General features: G+C 37.8%; 1 protein-coding gene across 3 annotated transcripts in view; it reads right to left on the bottom strand.

Moving 5' to 3' along the window:
- Positions 1–10,524: 10,524 nt before the first annotated feature.
- The window catches only part of SESTD1 (SEC14 and spectrin domain containing 1), a 49,997-nt gene continuing 32,696 nt past the window's right edge, over positions 10,525–27,825 (bottom strand). For all 3 annotated transcript variants that reach the window (XM_018911586.3, XM_009088033.4, XM_050976838.1), the window contains 9 exons: positions 24,318–24,440; positions 21,096–21,290; positions 20,380–20,494; positions 19,121–19,280; positions 16,410–16,491; positions 15,965–16,087; positions 14,879–15,070; positions 13,002–13,123; positions 10,525–10,765 (listed from right to left, as the gene is read on the bottom strand). In XM_018911586.3, coding sequence (XP_018767131.1) covers positions 10,636–10,765; positions 13,002–13,123; positions 14,879–15,070; positions 15,965–16,087; positions 16,410–16,491; positions 19,121–19,280; positions 20,380–20,494; positions 21,096–21,290; positions 24,318–24,440 — 1,242 coding nt within the window. In that variant the 3' untranslated portion in view covers positions 10,525–10,635. The remainder of the gene's footprint in view (positions 10,766–13,001; positions 13,124–14,878; positions 15,071–15,964; positions 16,088–16,409; positions 16,492–19,120; positions 19,281–20,379; positions 20,495–21,095; positions 21,291–24,317; positions 24,441–27,825) is intronic.

Genomic DNA, 27,825 nt, shown 5'->3' on the forward strand with positions numbered 1-27,825 from the left:
CTTTCATCCTGAAGCTTTGTCTTGCCTGTATCCTCTTTATGGATCTTAGAGGATTTACAGAAAGTATACACACTATGTGTACCTGTAAATAAGAAATAGGACCTAAATCTCAGTTATTTATTGAATGATAGAAAAATCCAGCAAATTAAGGTTAAATGTCACTTCAGCCTCCACATTAAGAAAGCTCATATAACATTTAAAACTCCAGATTCTAAGCTTTACATAAACAAACACCATTCTTTCTAGCATCTGTAATTTAGAAAATTGTCTTCCAGTTCTTTACTAGTCTTATGTACAAGATAAAGAGGTATGCAGCACATAGGGACTGCTTGCATTTTTATTCATTAGGCTTGAATTCTAAAAGAGGGTATAACTGCCCTGGTTTTGGAAATACAGAAATAATAATAATAATAACAACAACAACAACAGCAGCTTGGCAATAATGCATTCATCTAATCTGCTTTCTTCATATCTTGTTATCTTAGCACATGATTCAAGATGGGCAGCATAAAAAACTAAGGTGTTGGATTCTCCACTTAAGAATCTTTGCAGCAAAACAAATTTCTTGTTCTGAGAATGGATTAAGACATTAGTGCCCTCAGAAAGAAGTTCCTTTCCTTATTAAAACTAACCCCATGCAACAACAAATAAAATTCTTCAGATTCTTTACTTGCAGATAACCTTGAATTGGTTTCATACAACAATAAAATAAAAGAGGATGAAAAGTATTTTGAGGAAAGGAAGAGAAAGAGAGGGGACCATGGGCCCCTGCAATAAATCTGCAGCCACTGACAGCTCTGAGTGATTAACAGCTGTATCTCAAAGTCAAGCTGTTTGAACAGATTTCTTCAAATTGGAAGAGGTTAGTTACTTGGTATCACGTTTTTTAGCAAGTTTAATTTGATTTTGCTGTCAAAAACAATTAAAAATGCAAGTTGCATTTACACCTTTCCTCAAAGTGATAGCTAGAGAAAAAACATAAGAAAGAAGTGACCTGATGACTGTTCGAGGGTACATATAATGGCAAAATAGAGACAGTGAAAATTTCAACTTTTGAATGGGGTAAAAAGAATCAAACCAGAAAACAGCTCACGAGAGTGAATTGCAAAGGGATCATGTCTTATTCCCTCTCATGCTCCAGGTGAGGACAGCAGCACATCAGCTCAAGTTTACTGCAGAAATGGCAGTCAGGCTCTCCAGCTCCCACAGAATCAGGAGGAGAACAGACTTACCCCATCAGCACCTCTGCAGAAGCTCAACATTTCTGTCTCACTGGTGTTGTCCAGAGCAAATGCTGCACAGCCCGGGGAGCTCTAGCCTGGTGAACGCAAAAGTGCAGCCCTTTTAGCAGCTCACAGGTGGCACAGCACAGGTCAGCCCAGATGAAAGGCTGTCAACAGAGAGGGTGGCCCAGGGTATTCAGCTCTGTCAGGAGGGTGAAGAGACATTAGAGGGGTCATTAGTCCGTGTTTGAGGCTCCAGCAGCAGCAGCAAGAGAAGAGTTTATTACACAGGATTACTATGTTCCCTTGCCCATGCATGTAGGGAAAGCCAACAGGACTTTTGTTACTGAATTCCTCGGGAGCATTTGAAATTCCTTCCTGATGTGGTGTGTTAGCACAGTGGAGTGTGCACTCTGCACCAAATATAGACGTGAGACAGGCTACTCTTTCTCTCTGTAAAGAAGGAAGATTAAGGTACAGATTGGTAATCTCCATTGAGCTCTCAGGGCAGCTACAAACTACCCTAATAAGTTAACTTGGGGGCACTTTAGCCCCACATCTCTATTTTCTGTGTTTAACTTGCATTTACATTTCAGCTGTAGTAAAAGACTATTTCAGTGAAATGTTTTCCAGTGTTTATACATAAATACAGATGTATGTACTAAACTTGAGAAATAGAAATGTCAGATAAAAATCACACAGACTGTTCAGAGTTCAAGCAGTGTAACTGGGTTCTTAGGGCCATCTTTTAAGAGTGAAAACTCTTCATTCAGACCTGTGAAACACAACCAGCCAGCAGGTGCAAAAAGATCAGTAGGAGCCATTCAGTTAACAGGGGATTAATTAAGTAGATACAATCATGCAAACCACACCAAAACACAAATGCCATATTGTTGCTATTGTTGGTAAAATTGAGTTATGCAACTTTCAGAAGGCTAAATTTAGAGCAGGTACACAAATAGGTTTCCCAGACACACTTGTAATAGAACATTACTTCACACCTCTGATATTTATCCAGGAAAGAAATATTCAGCAGAGCAGCTGAATTTTAGGTGTTAGAGAACCACGAGGCTTTAGGATCCTTTTTAAAAAACTAATTTATCAGTGGGGTTATAAATAACGTGCTTTATTTTGTTTTAAAAAGATAAGTCCATCCTGTCAACCTGAAGGTTGACACTGCTGAGGATTCCTCTGTATGTTCTGATCACACAGACCTTGATACCTCAAACATGGACCCCATACCAGATCCTGCCTGTCTCTCTCAGGTAAGTACCAAATTGTGCCACATACTTAGAATCTGGCCTAAATTAACAGACCCTTTTGAGGAGTCCTCTGCCTTATTTTCATTGCATGTTAGTCTTTCCAGAAGCAGAGACAGATGATGTACTGTAAGCCATCCCTTGTCAGTGCAGCAGGATCTGCAGTACCCATGTTTCAGAACCTTACTTTCAGTGTTCCCAGGATAAAAATACCATGCAAGAGCACTTGATGGGCTGTGTGTCTTTTTTTTCATCCCCTTAATGTAATATTTGATAATTACCCTGTAACTAAACTCCTTTCTCTGTGTTAGTTCTCACTGTGTGAATATTCCTTCTTTTTGCAGGGTGTTTGATTAACTGACTTCAAAGAATGAGCTTGATCTTCCAAAACATTAAAGGCCACCTGTTGAAACCATAAGATTTTTATATATATTTTCACTGTATGTGAAACACTTAGTCCATTCATCAAATGGTTTTCCCACTTTTCTTTTTTTGCTTGCTACCTCTCTTCAGGCCTCACTATTATACAGAGAGAAAAACCCCATCATCTCAGTGTTCGAAGATGAAAATTATTTCAGCTGTGATTTTCATATCCTCTGTGTGTGTGCACGATTTTCATGACTATAACACTCCTTAATATTGAGGAGGTTTCCTTTCTAGCAGCACTGTGAAGTGGGGAATGCTGCTGCCACCCCCTCCCAACACACACTGGCAGTACCAACCATTTCATCCCAGAAGGAAACTCCTCTTTGTAAAACAATGTAGAAACTCTTTAAATGTCTGTTGGATCGTTTGCAAAGTCTTTGACGAAATGGCTGCTGAAGAAGAGAGTTTAGTGGTACAGACATGTGGACACACCTCTGATAAAATCCAGAAGACAAAGCAATACCTAGAAAGGAGGTAACAGCTAACAGTAAATACAAAATCACTCCATTAGTTCACATTTCTACCACCTGCAGGAACAAATGCCCTGGCTTCTTCATGTGTGGCTGGCTCTGCAGAGGCAATGCACCATGAAATGATGCCTGCAAACAGCAGCTACCTAACAAATTGGCCACATGTGATGAGTGGAAATAAAACCCAGCAAGGCTCATTGAACTCGTGGCTCACAGCAGCATTTGATGCCATTTCGAGGAAAGCACTAATAACCCTGGCTTACATGTCACAAATTACTGTGTTCCTTTGGATACATTAGTCCTGGGGAGGAGGAGAGGAGGAAGGCCATGCTCTGAGAGGCACTGAGTGATATGAAGCAGACAGTGGGCATCAGGCTCACATCACCACCACCGATATGTGGAGTGGCACTCAAATGTGTTGAGTGCATTGCACAGCCCTCACCCTGCTGAGCCCAGCCTGCAGTTATGTACCAGCCAATAGAGGCACACAGAGCTGCATACAGAGGCTGAGAAAAAGAACAGGCTGCTCTTGGTACCAGTTTAGATATGGCTGGCTCCCAACTCTCTGGAAGTCAGACTCGTATCACACAATCATATTAAATATCAAGTAACCATTGCCTGTAAAAATGGCTGAGGCACCATGAAAGCTGCTCTCTTTCCTAGCAGTCTAAAAACCTTAGGGGGAGAATGGAATGTTAAAAGGGCATTTATCACACAGAAAACCTGGCACAGTATTTGAGAGAAGCGTTCTACTGGAGCTCCACAGCCCACTGGAACTCTGCAGCCTCTTATCCTGTGAGGCACAGGAATCCTAGCAATCCTGGCATGCCTGGAAATTCAGCAGTGGCAGTGGGAATATGTTGTCACCCAGCATCTGCAACTCATGTTAGGAAAATGAACATGGGAAGCAGAAAACCCAAAATTGAGATGGCTAATCATTCACTGCAAACCAAGCATAACCATGCCTGAAAATTGCACCTCTGAAATTAACACATTGACTGCTCCTGCCAAAATGGAGAACACTAACAAATGAAAATCAGGGTTTTGATAGGTATTTGTTCATTCTTCATTCTGATATAGAATGTCTCAAGTTACAAGGCTTCTCTCTGTTCCTCCAAAAGTCTGTTCTTAAAGCTGAGTTTTCCTCTCCACTTTATTTTCATAATTTATAGATTATTAGAATTAAAATTTGGTTTAAAGTCTAGGAAAAGGCTCAAAGTTTTTAAGGCCCAACCTATAAACATTTATATCCATTCAAATGGAGCCAGCAATTCTCAGGACTCCACTGGAGTCATCTCAGGGCTGTTCTACCAAGAGCTGTCACATCCTTATTCCAATACACACCTACACAGCTGCCCAAGCATTTTGCTGTGGGTGTTCTGGGACCCACAGCTACCATGAAACCTTATTTTGACTATTTTCTAACCCATGTAATGCATGTTGCCTTCTGGCAGCGACAGCCCTGCAGCAGAGCAGAGAGCACAAGCCTGGGGTTTGTACCACTGGCATCCTCAGAGGAGCCAAGTGTATTTACCAGTGGACACCAGGTTTAGCAGGGTGTGCAGAGGAGGCAGGCACCTGACATGGTTTGCTACAGGAGTTTGACACACACAGCCTGGGGCCAAGTCTGCCTTCTCAAACACAGAGTTTTACATGCTGAGTATTAGAAAGTAGGGGTGCCTACATTGGGTCCACTCAAACATTTTAAGCACAGATGTATGAGCTTGGTAAATCAACAGGGTATTTTAGATAGCTTGCAGCATTCCCCCTTTACAGTACAAATCCAATGTGCATTAACAGGTTTCCCAACAGGAGCTTGCATCAGTGGTGTCTGATAGCAATTATCAGCTAGCAGCTGGTGGAAAAGCTAAAAGGCTTCCTAATATGCAAAAAATATCTATTTAACACTGTAGAATGATTAAAGTGCATAATAATTTTAAATTAAGCTTTTAAGCACAATTACTTGGAAGCACATTTGGTCTGTTAGTTACCTGTGCACAAAAATCTGGTTTCTCCTTGGCATTCAGTAATCACAGCACATTTGATGTTTCAATGTTGTCATTAAACTGCCAATGAAACTGCATTATTGTTTAAAAAACCATGGTTTATCTGCACTAAAAAGAATGTAAATTATCTGCACAACTTTTGCTAACACAACCAATTGTTTGCACTTACAACCTTCATTAAATGCATCCCCAAATGATACCAAATAAAGTTTCCTTTGCTTTTCTTCATGATTCAAAAGTCAGAAATGTTAGCCCTGCTCTTTGCCCTATAAACTGTAAATATCACTAGTATCTGAAAAATTACCTGAACTTTTCTCATTGAACTTAAATTAAAATGGGGATTTTCAATTTCCTTTGTAACATTTTCCAATATATTTCCTCAGCACATATGAAAGTTTAAGAAAGCATTTTTTTTACAGGAGGTATTTATCTCCTGACTCAGCCTTCCTCTTGTCTCTGTGTTATATTCCCATAATTTTTGCTGTAATAGAGACCCATGTAAACTCAAGTCAACAGACAGGAAAAGAGAAAGCTGTTACATTAATTTTCCTTGCTATTTTGAGCTCAAGTGTTTCATTAGTGCTTTAAATATACCAAAAGCCTTTTAATATATCCTGTTTCTATTCATTCTTGTATCAACAGAACTAAAATTTTACAGTCAAACAAGCATCTATTTTGATGAATATCTTTGGTATGTGAAATGCTGTCCTCCAATTTCACAGAATCACAGAAAAATGGTCCTAAAATACCATGAGTTTGGGACTTCTGTATAAAGGGACCCAACAGAAGTGTGAAATCAATCTCCTTTTTCTGTGTTATTTAGTCTTACCTGTATTTTCACACAGTAAACCTAGATGAAAAATATCTTGAAGTACTCCTTGAATCCATAGCATTGCAGAAGACATGCAATTAGATTTTTAATAGAATTTTCAATGAAGATGCAGTCTTGACAGGCATCAGTCACTATTCAACTGAAGGAAACAAAAGTGGGATGCCTGTGGAAATCAATAATTTAAAAACGATATCACATAATATTTTCCTAACATCTGATCTTGATTCTGCAGAAGGAACTCTGCAATTGCCTGCACTGTTACACACCAGGAAATTGTGGAAATGGCACACTCCAGAAAACTCAATCCACTGAGACTCTCAGTGACTGTGCAAGGAACCCCAAACAGAGTAACTGCCTGACTATTTGTCTTTTTGTCTTATTTCAGAGTGTATCAGCTCTCCACAAACCTGGAAAAGACAATAGCTCTCCAAAGAGATAATGATTTATTAGTTGGAACTATATCATGCAAATTAAAGATACTCAAACAGTTTTTGTGGCTATGCAGCTCACATTCAGGTACTTTTGCAGCTATTACATATGTATGGATTTTTATTCTATATGTTTCAATCTTTTTTTCTTTTAAACTAGATATTTTTAAAAACTAGAACAGAAATCTAACAGCCTAAGCATTTTTGCAGTCCTAACTCCCTTGTTACCAATACAAAAATCTGTAGAGATACTAAGTCAATCTTTCAGAAGTTAGGTACCACCAAATCTTTGCTTTCATCCATTTCTCAGCATTTTAGCTTCAGAGCTATTAGAGAATTTCATCTGTAGCTCTGAAAGCTTTCCTTCTTAACAATCTCCTTAAACAAACTAAAATTATCCTGTAGCAAGAATTCAGGAAACTAGAGGTTGTTGTAACACCATCACAAGTCATTCCTGTTGCAGAAAGCCTGTGACCACCTCACTTTGTGATCGTGACCTACTGACACTTTTATTTTTTTACTGTGACAGAAAAAAAAATCTTCCCCTCATCTTTCTGTCAGCTGGCACTGGTATCCTGGGCCAGCAGGATGGAACAAGAAGTGCTACATGATCCTGCTCTGCACACAGCCCTTCTCCACCCACTGCTGCACCTCCAGAGTGGCTTCATTTGAATGCTCAATCTGCCACTCACACAAAGCTATAGAAGCCCATGGTCCAAATCTATTTCTTTTCCAAGAAAAATGTGAGCCCATAAATCCTATTAAACACAAAATAAAGTTAAGTGGTGAACAGCACCAAACATTTTTAGGGACACTAATACAACAGTCCACTCACATCTTGCAATAAAAGACCTTGGAGGTATAAGCCTTTTCTATGGCTGTCAGTCTGTGCAATTTATGCCCTAGGAAAAAGGGATGGCACTTACCAAGCTGATCACCTTTCCATTCACTGCCACAAAAAGCACACTCAGGATTATGCTACCAGCAGGGGTAACAAAATAGTTATCATATTTTGAAACATTTCAAATGCATCCAAATTTGGCTAACAGGAACACAGAAAATCTCAGTGCTCATTTCATTACCACGAACAGGGTTGACTCCATCACTTCCAAGACATCAGTTGTAATGTCCTGAGGGGTGTAACAATTACAATCCTCACAATCAATCCTTCTCTTTCTGGGCTATCTCCCCATCTCACCCCTTGCAGCACTGTACCCTCACTGCATGTGATCTCTGCTTAAAAATTCTGAATCATAGTTGAATCTTTTGGAACTCCATTGTTTGAATGATTTCTGCAACCAAAAAAGGAAGAGCTACAAGTAGAGCCACCTTTCTTTTCACAGTAGTAAATGCAGAGACAAGTAACAATGGATTACTTGAGCAGAGGGTACTTTGCTTTTCACTAACTCTGTATCTCATTGACTTTGTGGGCTATTATTGTTTAGTTCCAAGTATAACCACAGAGGATGGATAAGAGTACAGACCAGCACAAAAATCCCTCTCTCAGTCAGTTACATTCAAAAGCAGTATTAACAGAAAACATTTATTCCATTGTTTCAGTAAGCTAGGAAGTCTCAGAGTTCATAGGATTTGAAATATCTGGCAGACTCTTGTGCAACATGACTTGGGAAACTTCTTGCCCTCATTCCTGATACACAGAAAATGGGCAAATGGCAAAGTGCTGGGAAACAGCTCTTTGCCAGACACTTGATTTGCCTAAAGACAAGGAATTCCAGAGGGAGAGAGCAGAAAGGCAGGGCAAAAGCTAGCACAGCCCAAGATGCTGCATTGGAGACTCAATTAGAGTCAAAGGGGTCAAAGTCAGGATCCAGTGGCCCCTAGGAATGTCAAAGGACAGATAAGAGCAGTGTCAAGATTGGACTACACCACTGAGCCAAAATTAACATCAGGGTTACTGGGGTGAGCAGTCATCAGTTCCAAGTTGTGCATGCAGCTGTCACAGGAATGAGTGAAGAGCTTCTGATACTGCCCTGGGTTTGCATACAGTATTGAGCCCTAAATATAGTAAAAAATTAAAATAAAATTTAAAAAAAAATCCAAAATAAAGTAAAACCAAGAAAATAATTAAGTGTTCGTAATACTTGCTTACTCTACCATTTAAATGAAATTTTATACTGCAGACCATAATTTACTGTAAGCAGATTCAATTTACAAATGCTGCAGAACTGGAGACATGGTGCTTATTTATAACTATATTAATTTACTTATGTGTTTGCACTTTATATTAAATACATGCCTACTTTTCATGTTTCAGTTCTTTCTTTATGAATTTATATCCTCCAAATATTAGCTGTAATGACATCAGCTTTCTCAAATGCAATTAAACAACTAAATTAAATTTGAAAAGATTATATAATTATAAAATTCAGTTAGTTTTAAACCAATATTAATGCAATATTTTAACATTGCATTAAGTGCATGAGAAAAAAATTGTATTTCCTTTTCCAAAACTCCCTAAGAGGAAAAATACCTTTACCACTGAATTTAAAGGAAAGCCTTTCATTTGGGTTTACTGTTTCTTGATAAATGACTTGATTTGAAACATCACTTTCCTCTGGAGAAAATGCTTAAAACTAAGAAAAATACGTAAATATAGTATTTGAAGACACATTCATCAGGAAAATCTGCAGAGGAATAGCAATGCCTGTAGGAAGAGAGCATTTTCTTTATTGTGAGCAAAGTATAGTGAGGCAACAGTTCTCAGACTTAGTTGTTTGTTCCACACAGAGTACTCTAAAATGGTCAGAATCCCACACCATCTTCCAAAAATGTAATAACTGATGTATCCAGATTGCATCCTGAAGATTAAGAAGTTAACCAAGCCATGCACACAGCTGATTTGGTTTCCATCCAATTCCCTTCTCTGAATAAATTTCATTTTATTACTAATCTCATGGTTTGAAGTTATGAACCTCATGTTAATTTCTCTTTCATTACACGAAAACCTTTAACCACAAAGGTACCAACAGGGATATTCACATTATTCAGGACTCTCCATTCAAAGGGAAACAAAGAACTTAGAAATAAAGCACAGCAGCCATGTGCCAGTCTTACAAGGGAACAAAACTATGATTAATACAACACTGACTTATGCAAATACCATCTTACTTTTGTGCAAGTACAGCTACCAGGAAGAAAGAATAAAATAGCCAGGACTTTTGCATCCATCAGTAATAGTTCAAAAGCAGCTCCCACATAGCTACAATGTATTTCATAAGAAAAATTATCATTATTAATTAAATTATTAGATTTTCTAAACATATTGGGGGAGTAATTATTTTTACTACAACTTACCATAAAAACGTAACATAATTAATATTTGAAAATACAGACCAGAACAAATTTATCTTAGATTTTAAAAAGATGATTTTTATTAAGCACAAACAGCTTTTAATACATTATCAATACAAATAGGAAAACATCTGTTTAATGAATTTGATATATCAAAGATCTGATGGGCAGGTTGCATACTGGCACAATAAAAATGATTTTTTTTTTTTTTTAAGTATTTCAAATTAAAATTACAGGGTTACCACAGTCTACACTGCAGGTACTTTCCTCACAGTCTAAAATTACTACATCACCTGGGCATGGGGGAAGCAAAGAACTAGAGTTTCATAATATGGAACTTCTAACACTTGAATTAGCACCACTCAAAGCTTGCATCAGCTGTCAAACTAAGAAGCAGCTGACAGGTCAGGTAAAGCTTTACAGCAAATTTCAGTGCAAAGTTTACAGTTCCTTTTCATAAGATACTTGGAGTCTATGGTTTCATAGCATGTTAAATAATTATGGCTTGATAGATGTACAGTATTAAGATGCTGAGAACATTTACTTTGAAAAAAACATGAGACTCGTATAGACAGCTGTGAAATGCATTTTAATATATTATACCAAATTCTGTAATATGCAAACAACATGCTGGATTACAAACTGAAGTCCTGTTATGAATTCATAGACAAGGTCAGTATTAGCTCTCTGGGGTAGTGGCTTCTGGTTGTCTCAGCTGCTGCTTTTTCAGGCTAACTAACTTCATCTTCTCCCTGATGTGTTCTGCTGCAGAAGCCATATCACTTGGGCTCCCAAAGTACTGCTCAGACCTAGAAAAAACCCAAACCACAATAAATTACCAGTAATAAGTCAGTACATTAATACACCTGTTAATTGCAGTAGAAAACACAAAACAGATAAGAAAAATAGCCACTTTTTCCTCTTGTCTTTAAAAGCCACCTTTAAAAAGCTTTGGAGACTTAGTGGTGAAGACTCAACAGCAAATTTTTGTGAAATTGTTACAAATACTCAATGAGCCTTTCATATCCAAAACACACTCTCAACAGAAGTTTTAGGGTGGTGAGACACTGCTGGTCTAGTGAAAGGTATCACTGCCCTTGGCAGGGGGATTGGAACTGGATTATCTTAAATGTCCCTTCCAACCCAAACCATTCTGTGATTTGAGCAGCAAGGCACTATTCTAGAAGCACAACTGGATGCTTCCCAGCTCTCTTTCTCACCACCCTTCTTTGGCTCTCCCCCAAGTCCATCTGACAGTTTTGCATACTGTGACAATCTATGATACCTGTCTACACATGAATTCTGAGTTTATAAAATTGCTGCATTATTAAAGGACTCTTCACCTGTTAAGTCAACCACGTGCTGTCAAATTATGCCATCTACCTCTCAAACTGAAAGGAACACATGGCTGTGTAATTCAAACACAAAAAAGAACAGCTGAAATGTTAGGGAAACCACTAACCAAGCTGTCAGCCAAGGCAGGGTTTGAACAGAACATGTGTTTCAGAAGAACAGGGATTAAATCCAGTTACAAAGCAGAGAAGCTGAACACTTTGGGAATGGCAGCAGGACAAAGGACTTTCAGAGAGGCAAAACTGGACAGAAAAATTTATTCTGTGCAGGAACAGACTCATTTGAGGGGGTAACTGGTCAGCCTGCACAACTGCACATGGATCACAGCATTTCCTCACACAGAGCAGAAACCATGAGCAGGACAGGGAGCAGTGACCTGAGTTTCCAAAAAGACACTGGCAAAAATCTGAAGAGGTGAACAGGCTGATGAAAATACCCCCAGCCATTTATGACATTTTGTATGTTCTTAAATCTCAAACTATTTCTAATAATCACCAAACCCTTAGCAAACTATTTGCTGAACACCTCAAAACCAGAATGCCAGGTTGATGAGCAGGGGGTCCTGATATACAGAACAACTACCATACCATTTTTGTGAAGGGGGATATGCAAAATTCTACTGAAATTCCAGAGGGGGCAAAAATAACGTCCAGGACTGAACAGTTGTTACTTTTACCAGGTCAGTAGAATCTGCTATACAGAAGTTACACAAAAATACTTCAACAAACACCGCTTGATCTGGTTTTGGGTCAGTTTTTTGTTTGTTTTGGTTTTTCTACAGCTATAAAATCCTCCACTATTTTCAAACACTCCATTGAAAGAACAGTGAAAACCACTCCTAATTCAGGCCTGGGCCCATCTTCATGATTAGCTCTCTGTATTGAAGGATCTACCCTGCAGAAGGCATTTGGCATTTGGAAATAAGATGACAATAAATTTTCATGACCAGCTTCCTGCAACTGTGTTTTTCAGGTAGACTTCAGGTAATGTTTAATGCAGTTGCCTGATGTTATCTCATAAGGCTTCAGCCTCTAATTCAATATACTTATTTCAGACCTTTTTCATTATGGTGTGGCTTCCTACACACCAGAGACTTGCCCCACAGTTGGCTGTAACTCAAGTAGAAATTAACTACAAGCTCAGCATAACAACAGACATCATTAAACACAGAGAACTGAGTTTTATTATGGCAGAAAATCCAAATTAAATTTGTTTTGTAGCTCAAGAGAACTACCAATTTAAAGTTAATATGAATAATTCTTGAGGGAAGTACTGTTTTGTTTACTGAATAATTCAAATATTAATTTATTTTCAATATAATGGCTTAGATAGATAGAATTGCAAATAAATAAATAGAAATCCTGTAATTCTCATCTGGTATCTTCTTTCAGGGAGAAGAGATTGCAACTGGTCATTTTTCTGTTACTTCTGCATACTGTGCTGGTGCATAAATCTAATAATCATTCAGTGTGAAAAAGTCACTACTTTAAAAAGGCAGTGCATTATTACCCAGTAAAATTTCTTCCCCATTTTTTCATAGAAAGCAGGCAGGTCCTATTTCAAATTTTATAAAAACAATGTGCTCACTTTCCTATTTCAGCAATAAGCCTTCAGGATTATTCTGCATATGAGACTATTATACAACTTTACCAAGAGCATGATTCCAAAGGCATTAGAAACCATTCCACATACCCATCAGGATAAACTACAGGCACTGTTAGTCTGTCCAACAGGGATTTCCCAACTGCTTCAATTTCATCAAATTGATCCATTTCACTAAAAGCTTCTGGCTGGTCTGGACATTCCTGCAAAATCTGTTAAATAAAAGTAAGAAAATACAGAATGAAGTACACAAGGGATAGCATGTAGTTTTTAACTGGCAGAGTGGATGCTCTTTTGGCATTTCCACTGCCACATTTACATGAGATCAACTGACACATATAATTCAAGAACAGAAAATACTGATTAAGGTTCATTAAGAAGACTGTTCAGGGCTACCAGTGTTTTGTATTAGAATGTTTTACATTACTTCTGAGAGGGAATAAAAAGTAGTCTTCCTAGACAATATTCCTGCAACAAATATGAAATGCATAAAAATAGTGACTGACATCATTAAACATACGAGGCAGTAATGTAAAGTGGAAACACCATGGTCAATGAAAACTGCTTACAACAGCTTTCAAAACTAAAAACCACATCTGGCACACAACAGGTAGGACCACAAAAATCTGAACACAAGTCTTTCCAGATGGGATTGTAACCCAATACCAGTATTCTATTTTCTTCCACTTCTCACTTTGCCACTCCTTACTTCTTTCCCAAGCAGCATGGATATTCAGTCCATTTTCCACACAGACTCATTAAGATATGTCCAATAGTGAAAGGAGAATTAGGTTTTTGAATAAGAGCGTTGTTTTGTCAGACATTAATTTACTTTTCTTTAAACTTAAGATTACCTAAAACCAGCAATTAACTACTGCAAAATGAAAGAGTGCTCATAATGGGTTGAGAGATTCTACTCTTCTAGGAGTTTATGAAGCACTGAAATTTAATTTGGTATCAGGTAGATCTCTGGAAGCACAGATGATCTATTTCTGCTTTTGTGAACCTCCACCAACTCCCAATGCCTGCAAATTCGAAGTATCTTCCACTAATACAAATAAGAAACTAATAAAACCAAGTAGCAAATTAATCAACTCTGAATCCATGCCCTCTTTTAATGACAAAATGAAATAATTTTACCATGTGCAAGATTTGGGTTTTTTTCAGTTACATGCAATTTTATTATCAATATTTGAGATACACACCCTAAAGTGATTTTTTAAAACACACCACTTCACACAAAAAAGCAGCTGTGGACAAAAAAGGCCCTACCCCTCATGACCTACATTAAAGGACATTGTCTCAAGAAAAAGCATTTGAAAGCTCTCAATATTTTCCCCCTTCAGCAACTATCAATCCTCATCACATTCTTCCTGACTGCTCATCCTCCAGGGTGCTTCACTTGCCTGGGTGCAGCAGTGAGACATTTGGTTATAGGACTCTGAAGAAAGCACATTCAAACCCCTCCAGGTGCAAAATACAAGATGGAACAAGACAGCATGTGTGGAAATTGAAGTGGCAAGAGCTGCTCTCATTTACAGTTTGTGAGAAGGTTATCCCACACAAAATCCATACAGCTTAAAGGGCAATACAGCTTTAACTCCCCTAAGAACTTAAACGACCTGACAGCTTTGTATCATACCTTGCACAAAGAAGTGTTCCTGGCTTAAAAGAATTACAGTCTCAAAGACATAAAGGAATGCTTTATCATCAATATCAGAGTTCCCATTTGAAGAGTGCTGTTCTCCTTTTTGTTAAGGGGGCCCTATACCAACATGGGTATATGAAAAATTATTACATTAAGTGCTGAAGTTAATGGTTGGAAAAATATATGTAAATTTTTCTGCCATTTTAAAAAAAATATTTAGAAAGGGTAAATGTACACACTGGCAACTTCATATTTCTTACATTTTCTTTGCCTGAACTCAGGTAAGAAATTTTTCTTCTTAATAAAACACAACACTCACCTTTTCAGCAGTGGAATGAAATGCAACAGCTGTTTCCAACCGGTGCACCCTTTCTTCAGAAGTCACTGTAAACTGTTTCCACACTCTGTTCAGTCTGGGAAGTGTGTCCCCTGAGGACCTTGAAGTGCATCTCAAGGACTGGCACAGGACCACTGTTGCCTGCAGTAGCTGTCTCCCATAATCATAAGTACTCTAAAAATTGGAGGGGAAGGGAGAGTAAGTGCATGTAAAAACCCTGCACTTTACCTGGCAACAAAATAGCATCTTAAAGCAACAACAGCAGTCAAGTTTATGGAAGCTCCACAATTTAGGCTCACAAAGTACATTGAACTAATCTGGTCTACTAGAAAATGCTGGTAAAATAAGAATAAAATTGTAATGACAAAACAGTGCTTTCACTCTTAAAAAAAAATAAAACCCAATATCCACTGCTCACTGGCAAAAGAAGAGAGCTTCCCAAGAATTCTGAATAGCTGCTTGGATCTTGCAAGGGATACTTGATATCCACTGCTGAGAGGACTGCCTCCCTGACTCCACTGGCACCATGTCTATGGTCAGCCAGCATCCAGGTGCCCTGAGGCACATCTCTGTAACAGCAAATGACCCTCCTGTCACCATCAACTCTTATCCATCAAAAGAGGAAATTCCAGTGCAACAGGTGGAATTAGAAAACATCACATCTCTAAATTACTAAGTCCAATTTAGACACTCCTAAAAGCAGTAAATGACTGACAAAACTTCTGGCCAGGTGCTTTGGTGCAGCTTGTCAAAAGTAATTTTAAAGACTATTTGACATACATCTTTCACAAAAGGCAGTGAACTTTGTTTGCTTCTTGGCATTGCCTATTTGAAGGTTAACTAAGGTCATGACCTGCAGCACTGCTGCTCTTGATGGAACTGCAACATCTCATTAGGCCCATTGCCAACTTCAGCAATCAATTTCTTCACCCAGGCACTGAGGGAAACCAGAAGAACCAGTGACAGCTGTTCAATGACTGTCCATACAGATATTGATTCTGTTTAGCAGAGGATGTGAAACTGCACAAAGCCCATATTGCTAAAAGAAAAAAACCCAACACATTTCACCTGTGCAACATCAACAAATTTTCGATGTTTCTCCAGTAAAACTTTTGTTTCTTGAGCGTCATCTCCCAGTCGGATGTGTGTCTTCAGCAGAGCATCCAACAGTTCACTTAACCATTCTACTGCCTTAAAAACAAGCCAAAAGAATAAAAACTAATACCTTAAAAAGAAATTAAACCAGAAGAGTGGCATTATTTCAATACTAGCATATATTTTTGATTCAGAAAAAATGTTGAATGAGCTGTCACAAGCTGGTAGATCATGCATGCAATCCCTAAATACACTATTTGCAGACATTGCTGTAGCCTTTATTTTCACTGTGCATATTCCCTAAATAAAACTACATCTGAAAGTTGCAAAAAAAGTACTGTAAAGCCACCAACCCCCATAAATCAACCCAGTGGACTACAAAGATCAGAAAGATGAAATTCTAGAGGTATTTCCATACTTGAGCAGCATCCTCTTCACATTTAAATAACTGCACCATCTGAAGCATCTTCAGCCGCCGCACATCCACCATATCCTCACACCTTAAACAGCAGCACAGAAAGAGTCATCAACACAGGCACACAAAGCATGCAAGCAACAAAACAAGCAGACACAAAACACTCTGACATCGACAACAATGTTTTCAAGTGAGAAACATTAAGATACAAGCATTCGTGAAAAGGCCATTAAAGCTGCTTAGCTTGGTAAAAATACCTCATGCCACAGACAATAATAAGAAACTTGCAATAAGTTGAGCACTCCAAGTCACCAAAATCATGATCCTCAAGATTCCTGATATGGCTAAGCCCGAGGCAGTAACAGCAGAGACAGCTACAAGGTCTTGCAGCAGCATCCCAGGTTCCTTACCTTGCTGCACTGTAAGCTCTGCAAAACAGAGGCTAAGAAAGACTTTATCCTACTAAAATTCAGATTAAAGTGGGCTTCAACCTGGCCTAATTCTGAACTGTACTGTTTGCTGGGGGCAATGTTCCTTAATGAATACAATGAGGCTGATTGAAAGATAATAGATCTTTCCATTTATTTTTTTTAGCTGACTACAGATGGTAATATCTGAACCCTTATATGATGATGCCCTTTGCTTTACTTGTCAGGAAGCATTTCAAAATCTAATTGATATAAAAACCGACCCTAATTATCTTGTTCTGAGTTGAGCACAGTTTGCAGTTCCTTCTCCAGAATTCCAATAAAAGTGTTGACAGTCCTTCTCTTTCCACAATGAGACCTAAGCTAACATATCCAGCAGAATGCTTTCCACTTCAATTTCAGAGCCCACAAAGCAGACAGGAAGACTCACGCTCCTGTTCAGAGCAAATGGAATTACTAATGTCAACAACAGTTGGCTTTATAAGCAAATGCAAAAGACTGTGTGCATGATCCTTTCCAAACTGGTTACAAACACAAGCTCTTCCAAAGAACAGTTTGTTAGCACGCTGTGTTTTGTTACATGTCCTGCAATGCTTACAGAAAGGACATCATCTGCTTCAATAATGCAGGAAAACAGTTTATAGGTTCCAAAATCATAAATAAAGCAGCAAAAATGCCCCTAAAAATAAACATGACAACGGGTGTATGTAAACAAGAAACATTCAACAGAACTTGGGAAAAAAATTAAACAGCAAAAATACTATCACATGCTACTGAGAGATACTTAGTCCTTTTACTTTTTTGTCTGTCTTCCAGGCTAAATAACCTTGTTTCATCATTCACAATCTGCAAGCTGCTTCACACCTTTGTCTGGAAATACTATTGATGTTTTAGTCCTCTAACTGACTTCCCACAATCCTATGACCCTTCTGAGAATACAGACCAGAACTGTCTAACACAAACAGAAATCTATACAATCTATACATTGACACAACGACATTCTTCTTTCAGTTTTTTATTCCTTTCCTAATAATTCTTGGCATTCTACTTGCTTTTCCCTGTGTGTTTGAACACTGAAGCAATTTCTGCGAGTTTTCCAATGTTCATCTTTGAGTTCACAGCTGATTCAGAATCCATTACTGTGTACACAAAGTCTTCCCTTCTCCCATGCCCATCTCTTTGCTCAGTGTGGAATTCCAGCTGCCATTTCACTGCACAGTGACACATCCTCTGTAGCTTTTTGCAGCTGGCCCTCTAAACACAAGCATTGCTTAAATTAATAGGTTTCAGAGGGCAGACTTAAAACAGTATTTTCTCTAAGCACTACCAAAACACATAGCTCCTTACACTAAGCTCCCTAAGAAAACAATTTAAGAATAGTGGAATTAATTTGTAAAACGGGCAATTTGATGCTCACTAGACCTTGCTGTTGCCCAGAGGCACCTCTTTGCTCAGCCAGTGCCCTTGAACACCAGGCCCTTGCTATGGACATTGTCTCAGGGCTTCCAGCAGTATTACTGGCAATAGCATCTAATTCTTTCACACTGCTGAGTAGGAAAAAAAAGAGTCAGTACTACAGAAAATCCAGTACTACCACATCTTTAATTACAAATAATCAAATTTTGGAGGAAGAGGACGAAGGCAAAATCCATCCTTCTTATAAATTCAACTCCCTCCAGCATTTTTCCCAATCATTTTCCAAAACTCAAACCCCATGTGCTGGGGTGACTCTCTGGTCCTGTATCCCATCATCTGCTCTTTTGAAATTTGAAATCTGTGCCTTCATTTTGCACCCTGTCCCCTCCAACACCACCTTCATCTGTCTTCCTATCCTCAGGAATGAAAATACCATATGCAAAGGACAGAGCTTGTGATAAAGAGGATAAACAAGGCTGTTTAATATGTAATTTTACACCCATCACCACTACTGTAATTACATTATACTCCCATCTCAAACTGCTAACATATAAAAGACACCTCTTGCATATTTTCATAACTCCATATAAAAGGAATGTATAATTTCTGAGCATTTACAAGCACAGGAAAGCATTCAAGTACTCCATCCAGTACCAAAATATAAAAGGTGCCTGTTTTTAGAAATACACTACAACAGATTAGTCAGGGAAGTTTCTGTCCCATTTAAATATATTACAAATATCAATTACAGTTGTAATGCATCCCTTACCTGAACATAAAACAAAATGGGCTCTATACAACAAACTAAATTGTATAAAAAGTGACTTGTTAACCAACAAAAATCTTAATGACTTGAATTGCTGTTCTTACCTTTGTTTTCTTAGCTGCATATCTTCCATCACTCCTTGGATATGGTCCACATTTTCTTTGTTTTCAATGGTCACATCCTTCCCATAGGCCCATGATGCCTGGTTGGATATCTGATCAAGAAGGCTTTGACCTTTCTCACGCAAGCCTTGCAAGCCCAAGTCTAATAAGAGAATGAGAAAAGAAAGGTCAGTGATTACTCAGAATTTCAGTGGGTTTTCTCCTCAATGGAGAGAGAAAAGGCAACAGAAAATGACAAGGACGTGACTGTGTCCTTGTCCACCTTTTCCAACTCATGTTTGAGTGAGCATTTGTCTACATTAACAAAGAATTAAGGCTCTGCTATTTTATGACCTAGCAGATAACAAGAAAAGGAATAGAAGCTGAAAGTGTGTCAGCTTTTCAGCATATACATAGCTAATTAGTGCCTTTCATCCACACAGTTACATAATTCCTAAAATATTGATCATTGCTAAGCAGCTGTAGCCTAAGTGTTCTTCCACTGCTGGCAGAAGTTACTACTTTATAATACATCTGATATGGCTGATACAATTTTCTACACGGAAATTTGTCAACCCTTGGGATCTGCTGTTACATCTCTTATTTGGCAGCTTTACTATCTGCTTTTCCTGAAAGAATATCTCATTTATGCATCAAACTGTTATATTCCAAGCATATCTACTTCTACTATAAATTATTTTTCTTTGCAGCTTTTTCTGCCACAACTTAATGAGCAAGCTGATCACTGTAGACTCCCTCCAGCTGAAATAATTCCATATGCTTGACAGTGTAAAAACCTTCAATGTGCCATTTATTAACATATACATTCAAAGTCACTGCAAAACACCCAGTACAAGCATTCTAAAAGCCAGTGGATAAAACCTTAATCATTGAGGTGTCAATTCTGGAGACAAAAAGATCATCTAAGCACTGTAATCCCAAGCCACTAAAGAAGATTAATGGGGGAAAGAAGTTTGTTTATAGATGAAATGCATGATAATGGCATATAACAAATATATATATTTGATGTAAAACATTTAAAAGATTTCCACTTCATATCCCCAGGGAAAACTACCACACAGCAGAAGGCATAAGCCAACCCAAAGCAGCTCAGTGGAACACTGCATAGTGAGGAATCAGAAGCCATGAGATCTTTTCCCCCTGCTTTTTTGGTGATTTTTTAAAAATGGATTACTCTTTTTTCCCCCTGGAATGCACTTATTAGAATGTGTGTGTGTGAAATGCAGAAATATCTGGCTTACCAACACTTTTTAATTTCTCTTCCAGTAGTTTCAATGTTTGTTGAATTGATGCTCCATCTGCTGGTGCTACATCCACACACAACATTCCCAGTAAACCATCCAACTGCTGAGACAACTAAAATGTAAGAACATAAATGCTGATATTTAAAATGAAGTTTGAGCTTCAGATGGTTGGGTCTACAATTTTATAAATGTTTGGAAAGTTTTCATTTTCAAATTTCTCTTTGCAGCTAGAGGAAATGAAAGTCAAGATAAATGACCCATCTGCCTTGTAGAAATCCAAGAGCACACATCCCTAGATGGTGGGAGAGTAGAAGCCAAGATTCTACTTCTTTTTTAAGAAAAATATAGGATACAAACACGCCATTTTACAAAAAGAAACTATGAAAAGTACAACAAATTCCAGTACAATTAATGTACATGCCTCTAAATAAAAAAAAAAAGAGGGGTGAAAAAGTAACTTTTTAACTAGTAACCTTTTTATTTCAAATACTACTGAAATGTAAGACATATTACAAAGTGCTTCCCTCCTAAAACAAGGGGGAGCCAATTTTCTCAGTGTTTCAATTACATTAAATGATGTCTTACAGCATTTTCCAAGTGACATCATATTTCCCCTCATCTCCCTGAATATTTTTCCAACGTATTCAACATTTACAATACTAAGGCACTAATTTATTGACAGTGCCTTAAAAAAATTAAGAAGAAACACTTACATCCTGGGCAACACTGTGGAATTCAAGTGCTGCTTGCAATAGGTTCTGCCTGAATTCCAGCTGGCTGGCCTGCCTGTAACACACATCACTCAGCTGTTGCTGCAATGCTTTCAATTCCACAAGGTCCTCCTCATCCCCTGCATTTAGAAGAGCTGCTATCTGCTGATTAAGCTCAACATAAACAGCAAACCACTCCTAGAAACACAAGAAGATGAAGAATTAAAAATGCCAAATGTAATTTTATTTCTCTTAAATGGTATACATCCAGCTGCAGGCTAATAAGTAATCAGATTGAAAAAGGAGGTTATTACAGGCTGCACTATCTCACAGAGAAGGAAAAAATATTCCTGATTTCAAACCAACTCTCAATAAAGTGCTTAGTAGAGGTTAATACAGACATTGTAGTATAAAAAACTTAGTGCAGAAAGATGGGAAGGGTTCAATGCATGGCTCCTGGTCCCAGCACAAACTTCCACCAAAAGAGGAATTTCACCATTTTAAAAGAAACTCCTAGTGCTTAAATGTCTGTACTGATTTACTGAAACAAAAGTTCATTTTTGCCAAGTGATCAGCTATTATAAAAAACTCTTCACACCCCTATCCAGGTGTTACTTTCAGTCCCATGACTGAAAGTAGCAATAATTTCCTTACAATATTTAGGAAAAATACTGCTGTTGACAAAGTGGAAGTAATCTCTATCTTCTGAACAAAAGGGAGTCCAGGCACAGAAACTTCAAAATGATCCCTGTAACTTATTTAAGGAAAGCTTTATCCTACTTAATTCCAAATGTGCAGATTTGTTTTTCACATGGCTTGATTACTGAATACATACATAAGATTTAGTTATGTTGTCCTGTTGGTGTATTTGCAGAGGAAAATAGTTCAAATATTTAACAATTTGGTGAGATTTAAAAACAGCTTGATACATCCAGATCACATTCACATCTTGCATGGCTGAGATGCCTGTAGAGCAAAATGTGTTTGCTCAACAGCTCGAATTTTGACCTTGAAGAGTCCTGTGCATTTCTATGGAACAGCACCATCTATTGGCCTACAATATTCGATTTCATCTGTATTCTTGTCTCACTCCTGTTGGGATGTTTAGAATTTTGTAAATTATGTCTTCAGCTTTTGCATCATTTATTTACAAATCATGCAAAACGGAGTATAAATATCCATTTTCTGATTTTTTTTTCTTTTTTTTTCCCAGAGCTGCCTCTACCATCTGCTCACAGAAAAAAAAGAGTATGAAAAGAGCAAGGAGGGGAACAAAGAGAAAGCAATGAGAAAGTTAAATTAGCAATCAGTCAAAAATTCAAGAGCAGAATCAATTTCTCATCTGTCCCAAAAGGAGCAACCATGATCTCATAATGTGAAAGCATCTTCCATTGTGACATGTGTGCTATGGATACACAGATTCAGCACAATCAGTTCACAAAACCAGCTCTTAGACACTGAACATACAAATCCAGTTAAATGTGACATATAAACTATAATATGAGGAATAATAAAAAAAAAAGTTAATTTGTTTAGGGATTTTGGGTTTTGTTTCTTTTTTTTTTTTCAGTTTTTATTTATTTTTAGCATTAAAGTAAGTAAGAGTTGCAGTAATTTCTTTTGATCAAGCTATCAGTAAAATTCAGACACCAGCAAACCAGGTATAAAAAGTGTGTTTCTCTTCTTTTTTGTGGGAGAATTTAGGCACAGTTGTATGTGACAGCTCAAACCCATGGAGCAAAGACCTGCTCAAAAACAGTTCCTGTGTATTGCTCATGAATAAAACTAGCAGAAAATTAAAACCACCCTAAAATCCAACCCCACCCTCTCCCCACAGAAAAACAAACAAAAATGCACCCTGTGGAAATTATTTTTGTCACTTCAGAATAAACTGAAGTAAAAAAGTAGCTTCAAAACAAATCAAACATTTTTGCAAGCCTCTTCAAAATACCATAATCACCATTAAAGAGAAGGTGATGAAAGAAAGCAAGCATACAAACTGTCAATTCAAGTATTAGGAGAGAAACACCAGGAAAACAATGAAAGAGGAAGTGTACACTAAATATCAAAGGAAAAGGCAAAGCACATTTTTGACAAAAAATGGTTTTAATTTCTGAACAGGCATCTAAATGCAAGGCAGGACAGTGGTCTTCTAATTACTTCTTTTGATATAAAATAAAATATTTCTTTCTGACTGCTGTTTCTGCAAACTCCTGCCAGCAGCTGGGACCCAAGCTGTGTTCCATGCTGCCAGTGCTTCTGCACACTGTAGGGCAGCCTGGGAACTTCAGTGGGATTTCAGTGGCTTCCAGGGCTGCCTTTAGCCCCAGCTAAATCACAGCTCTCTGTTACAGATATCCAAGTCAAAACAAAGAATGGTCAGCCTTGTTTTCTCTTTTCAGTCTGAAATACCAATATAACTAAAAGACACTAAAATTTATTTTTGTCAGTGAAGTAGGTAGTCCAGGGTGTTTGGGGTTTAGTTTTTTTTCCCTTAAATTATATTCAAAAAACTATTACCCAGTGATTATTTTTATTGCCATTACTGCAAACTCCACTTAGGAAAAGTGGACAGAATTGCCAGTGCCTACATCAAGGAAAGTCAGAAAAGGTGAACAGCACTTGAGCAAAACTCCCTTTGGGAGCACTGAATATTCATAACCTAATTATAGTTAATCATCTGATGGAAAGAAAAAATTCTACTGAGGCTTAGGAAGTATTCAAAATTAGAAGCAAAGGCGTGAAGGTAGTGTAGTTACAAAACAGCATCCTCATGATTTCATTATGAACATAAAGTATAGCTAAAGTCTTGATCAAGTCCTGATCAATGAAAGTCTTAAGCCAGGTTCAGCTAAGTGCAGTCTAATAGAGACAAAAACAGTAAGTTATTCACCTGAGAAGTGCAGGACTTGTCAGACATTTTGACAGAGAGAAGGTAAATTTATTCCTTCTACTCTACATGAAAATTTAAGATCTGCTGTAACATACTAAACCCAAGAAAAATCACAGATTGAAATCTGCATTTTCCTACAATGGAAAAAAATAATATGCAAATATATATAATATGATCCTATTAGTTCTATAACTGCTCAGGTAATTTCCTCTGTAACTCAGAACATCATGCACTGTGCAAAATTCCTAGATGCTCATAACCAAAATACATTGCTCATAACTAGATGTATTTAGAATCATTTTGATACTTGAAAAGGGTATGGGAAATCTCACACTGTGCTGACTCTCAATCTCTTCATGCTTCTGTTGCAAAGCTTGTGAAGCTCTAATGGAATCTCCTATTCCCCACTGGGTTCTTAGCTGCTCTGATCCAGGTCCTTCAAGCCAATTGACAACCTGTCAGAAAGATAAAGATGATAAAAACAAAGTAGCATATCAATTATACAAAGACTGGTACAAGCAGAATTTTGTAACACAGGCAGAAATTTTAAAAAGCATGTTTATGAAAAAAACCCAGATAATTTTAGCTCTGTAAAAATCTTGTTGTTGAATCCATTCACATCCTTCAAAGTTTTAAGTAGAAACTGCTTTTCATTAACCTTAGCCTGTCAGCTCCACGAAAACAGGTGGCAGCTATGACCACATTTTTCAAATAGACAATTGTCATTTCATATCTCTTGTCATTTAAAGAGCTCAAACACAATGATAATGGACATCTCGTGCTCAAACCAGAATTTTTTTTTGCCATAGTGATTACAATGCACAGTTGTATTCAGCCTCACACCTGAGAGTTTTCTCCTTTTTTTGCTGAATAAACTCACACTCAAGTATAGGCTACATACTTGTTTTAAAATTAAACTGACACACCAACTTGCTCTATTCAAATAACAGAAACCTGTTAATGAGTTTTTGTGGCCACATCTCAGGGAATGTGTCTTTGCAGGGTCACAGCTTTGGACTAAAGTATTGGATTTCTTTTATTATTATTTTGAAACTTTTTTGATGTAAATATCAGTCAAAGCAAAGCAGATGGTCTCAAATTTTGGTTTCTTTACACAAATCTGAATTATCAGATGATATCTATGGAAAAATTCCCTGATAAATTTTTAAATAGCTGGTAAAGAGAGATTGCTGCAATTGAACCAAGTGTAGAAGTCTCTTAGTACTGTAGTCCTGAAGTAAGGAAATGCAGGAATACCTCTAGATTCTGAACCTGAATAAAAAGGCATAGGAAGCCAGCTTCCTGTCTTTAATGTCAGTTTTGTTTAAACATCAATCACACAACAGCTTCACACAGATTTTCAGGAAATATGACACAATACACAATGTAACCCCACAGCCACAAGACAAATGAAACAGGGGCTAACTGGGCCATTTTCCCAGTGCTGCTGGAGTGCCCTGCAACAGCAGTCAAGAACAATCACCATGACAGAAGGCTCCTCAATCCACTCCATCTCTGAGTCATTGCCTGTCTGCCTTCCCACTGCCCTCTTCTGCCCCATGCCAAGGCACTGTTCCAGAGCTTATATTCATTGCTCCAAAAGCATTCTCATTCTCAGACTCCACAGTTGCAGGTTCTTTTTGTTTAGAGAGAAACTTCCTGTTGTGCTCAGCACCTCTGCACAGCTGTTGCTGCTTAAATATGGAAGTGACCTAGAAGTGAAGGGACCCAGATGTCCCTCTCTAAGGTCAGAGTGGCCTGGAAAATTTACACATGGAAATGGCAGTTCTCATGCAAGTCTGAAACAGGGGACAAGGCTACTGCTTAGCAGCTGCCCTGTCTGGCCAAGATCACCTCTCCATTAAAAGTTTCAAGCAACTACTGCACTGATTCTGCAACTGCTTAGACCAGCACATTCTTGTCCAGTTCTTGTCACAGATGCCCAAACTGAGGAGGGATGAGTTACTAGGGGACATGCAGAAAAATGTGATGTAATTTTCATAAAATACATTTTGAAATCATTAATGAGAAGACTACTGTAAGAGGTCACAGTTATTTTTGTGAATTAAGACTAGAAACACAGTAATTATCACCTCTGCCTAAGGAGGGACAAAGCCAGAGTTTATCCTAGCCTACAGAGTTACAACAATCAGCAGCATTTAGAAAAACTGCTTGTTACAAACCATCTGACAATCACTGCAGCCTTTACATTACAAAATGAAAGACAAAAGAGAGGGAAACGAAACCATGGAGCAGAAGCAAAAGGGGTAATTCAAAAGAGGGTAGGTATTGAAGGCATAAGGGAGAGATCAAGTTTGGATTTAGAGGGTTTGAGACAGGAATAAGAACTAAGCATGCCACAGTGAGGAGAGGCAGCAAATAGTGAAATTGAAACAGGAACACAAAAGCAATGCAGGAGTGTTGAGCAATATAAGATGGTACACAAATATGAATGAAACTGTAAAGAAAGCTAGCAGAAGATCAAAACACACACAAGAAAAACCAATCCAGCAACACAAGGGAAAAACACCCACTCTAACTAATGTACTGCAAGTACTGTTATATGGCAACTTCTGTTTATTTTGTCAAAATAAAAATTCCAAGGCACTTTGCCTCTCTTGGCTTCCTTCTTTCCATCATTAGCTTCCTACTTTTAGTCTTTAACTGTTTTTATTAGCCTAATTTTTTGCTGTAAAACCAAAAGAAAAGAAATAATTTCCTAGATTTACTAAGTTTTTCCTCAAATATTTGTATGCCATTTAGAAAGCTTTTAAACACACTTTAAAAAAAGCTGATTCATTTGGCAAAAGAGCAAAACATATTCTTGCTGTGTACTGAAACTCAATTCACTTGCCAGGTAACATCTGTAGTGTACACACAGCAAACAAGTAACTATTTCTACTACAAATATTGCAAAATGAGGCTCAGTAATGGTAAACTATTCTGCTTACATGCATTAACAATGTCAGTTTGCCAAGGGACAATAAAATCACATCCTATCAACCACTAGAACTTAAACATAGGAAAAAAACTTCACCTGATTGCACCCACAGCTGTGCTGATATGCTCTATATAGGATTATATTAATCTCTCATATATTTTTAATACTTCCAGTTCAATACATCAACAAATGACATCTCCTTTTTAGATTTTTACAGTAATCAAATTACGGTAGAAATTAAAATTGTCGTCTCAGAAGATTTCTATTTTCAATGCTAGACATCACAAAATTGATTAGTTTTTATTTTTACCCATATCTACAATGCTGTAAAGTGCAAGTACTCGACCTGCACTCCCCACATGCATTAGAAATGCCAATGTTGAAAGGTTAAAAGCAATTATCCATTCAATTTTCTGCATATTCAATCTATACAGAATCTTGAAAATATACATATCTAATTTCAAGCGATAAACACAAGATGAATAAATTAATTCCATTCCCTTGATTTTCTCTACTGAGACTCTGCTGTGAAAATGCTGGAAGTGCTAATTACATGGCTGTTTCCAAAGGACCAAGCCAGTTCATCGTGACCTTTAACAAGCAATTGATAAGAAGTTTATATTCATTCTTGCCAGGGTGTTCCTGAAATACAGACACTTTAAGCACTTCAGCTTAGGTTAAACCACCAAGCATAGACAAATAAAGGAATAAATAATGGCTTGTCTTCAGCAGCAGGAACTTTAAATGATGTGGGCAGGGGAAGCAAAGGCGTTGATGCTCAAAGGCGTTCCTGTCTTTGCCAGCAGCCATGCACTGCCACAGTGCCCAGCAGAGGGACAGCCCCAAGGCAAGAGAGCACATTTATAGCAACCTCCACACCATCAGAATGGCCTTTGGAA

The sequence above is a fragment of the Serinus canaria genome, chromosome 7 (genome assembly GCF_022539315.1).
Source record: "Serinus canaria isolate serCan28SL12 chromosome 7, serCan2020, whole genome shotgun sequence".
Taxonomy (NCBI): domain Eukaryota; kingdom Metazoa; phylum Chordata; class Aves; order Passeriformes; family Fringillidae; genus Serinus; species Serinus canaria.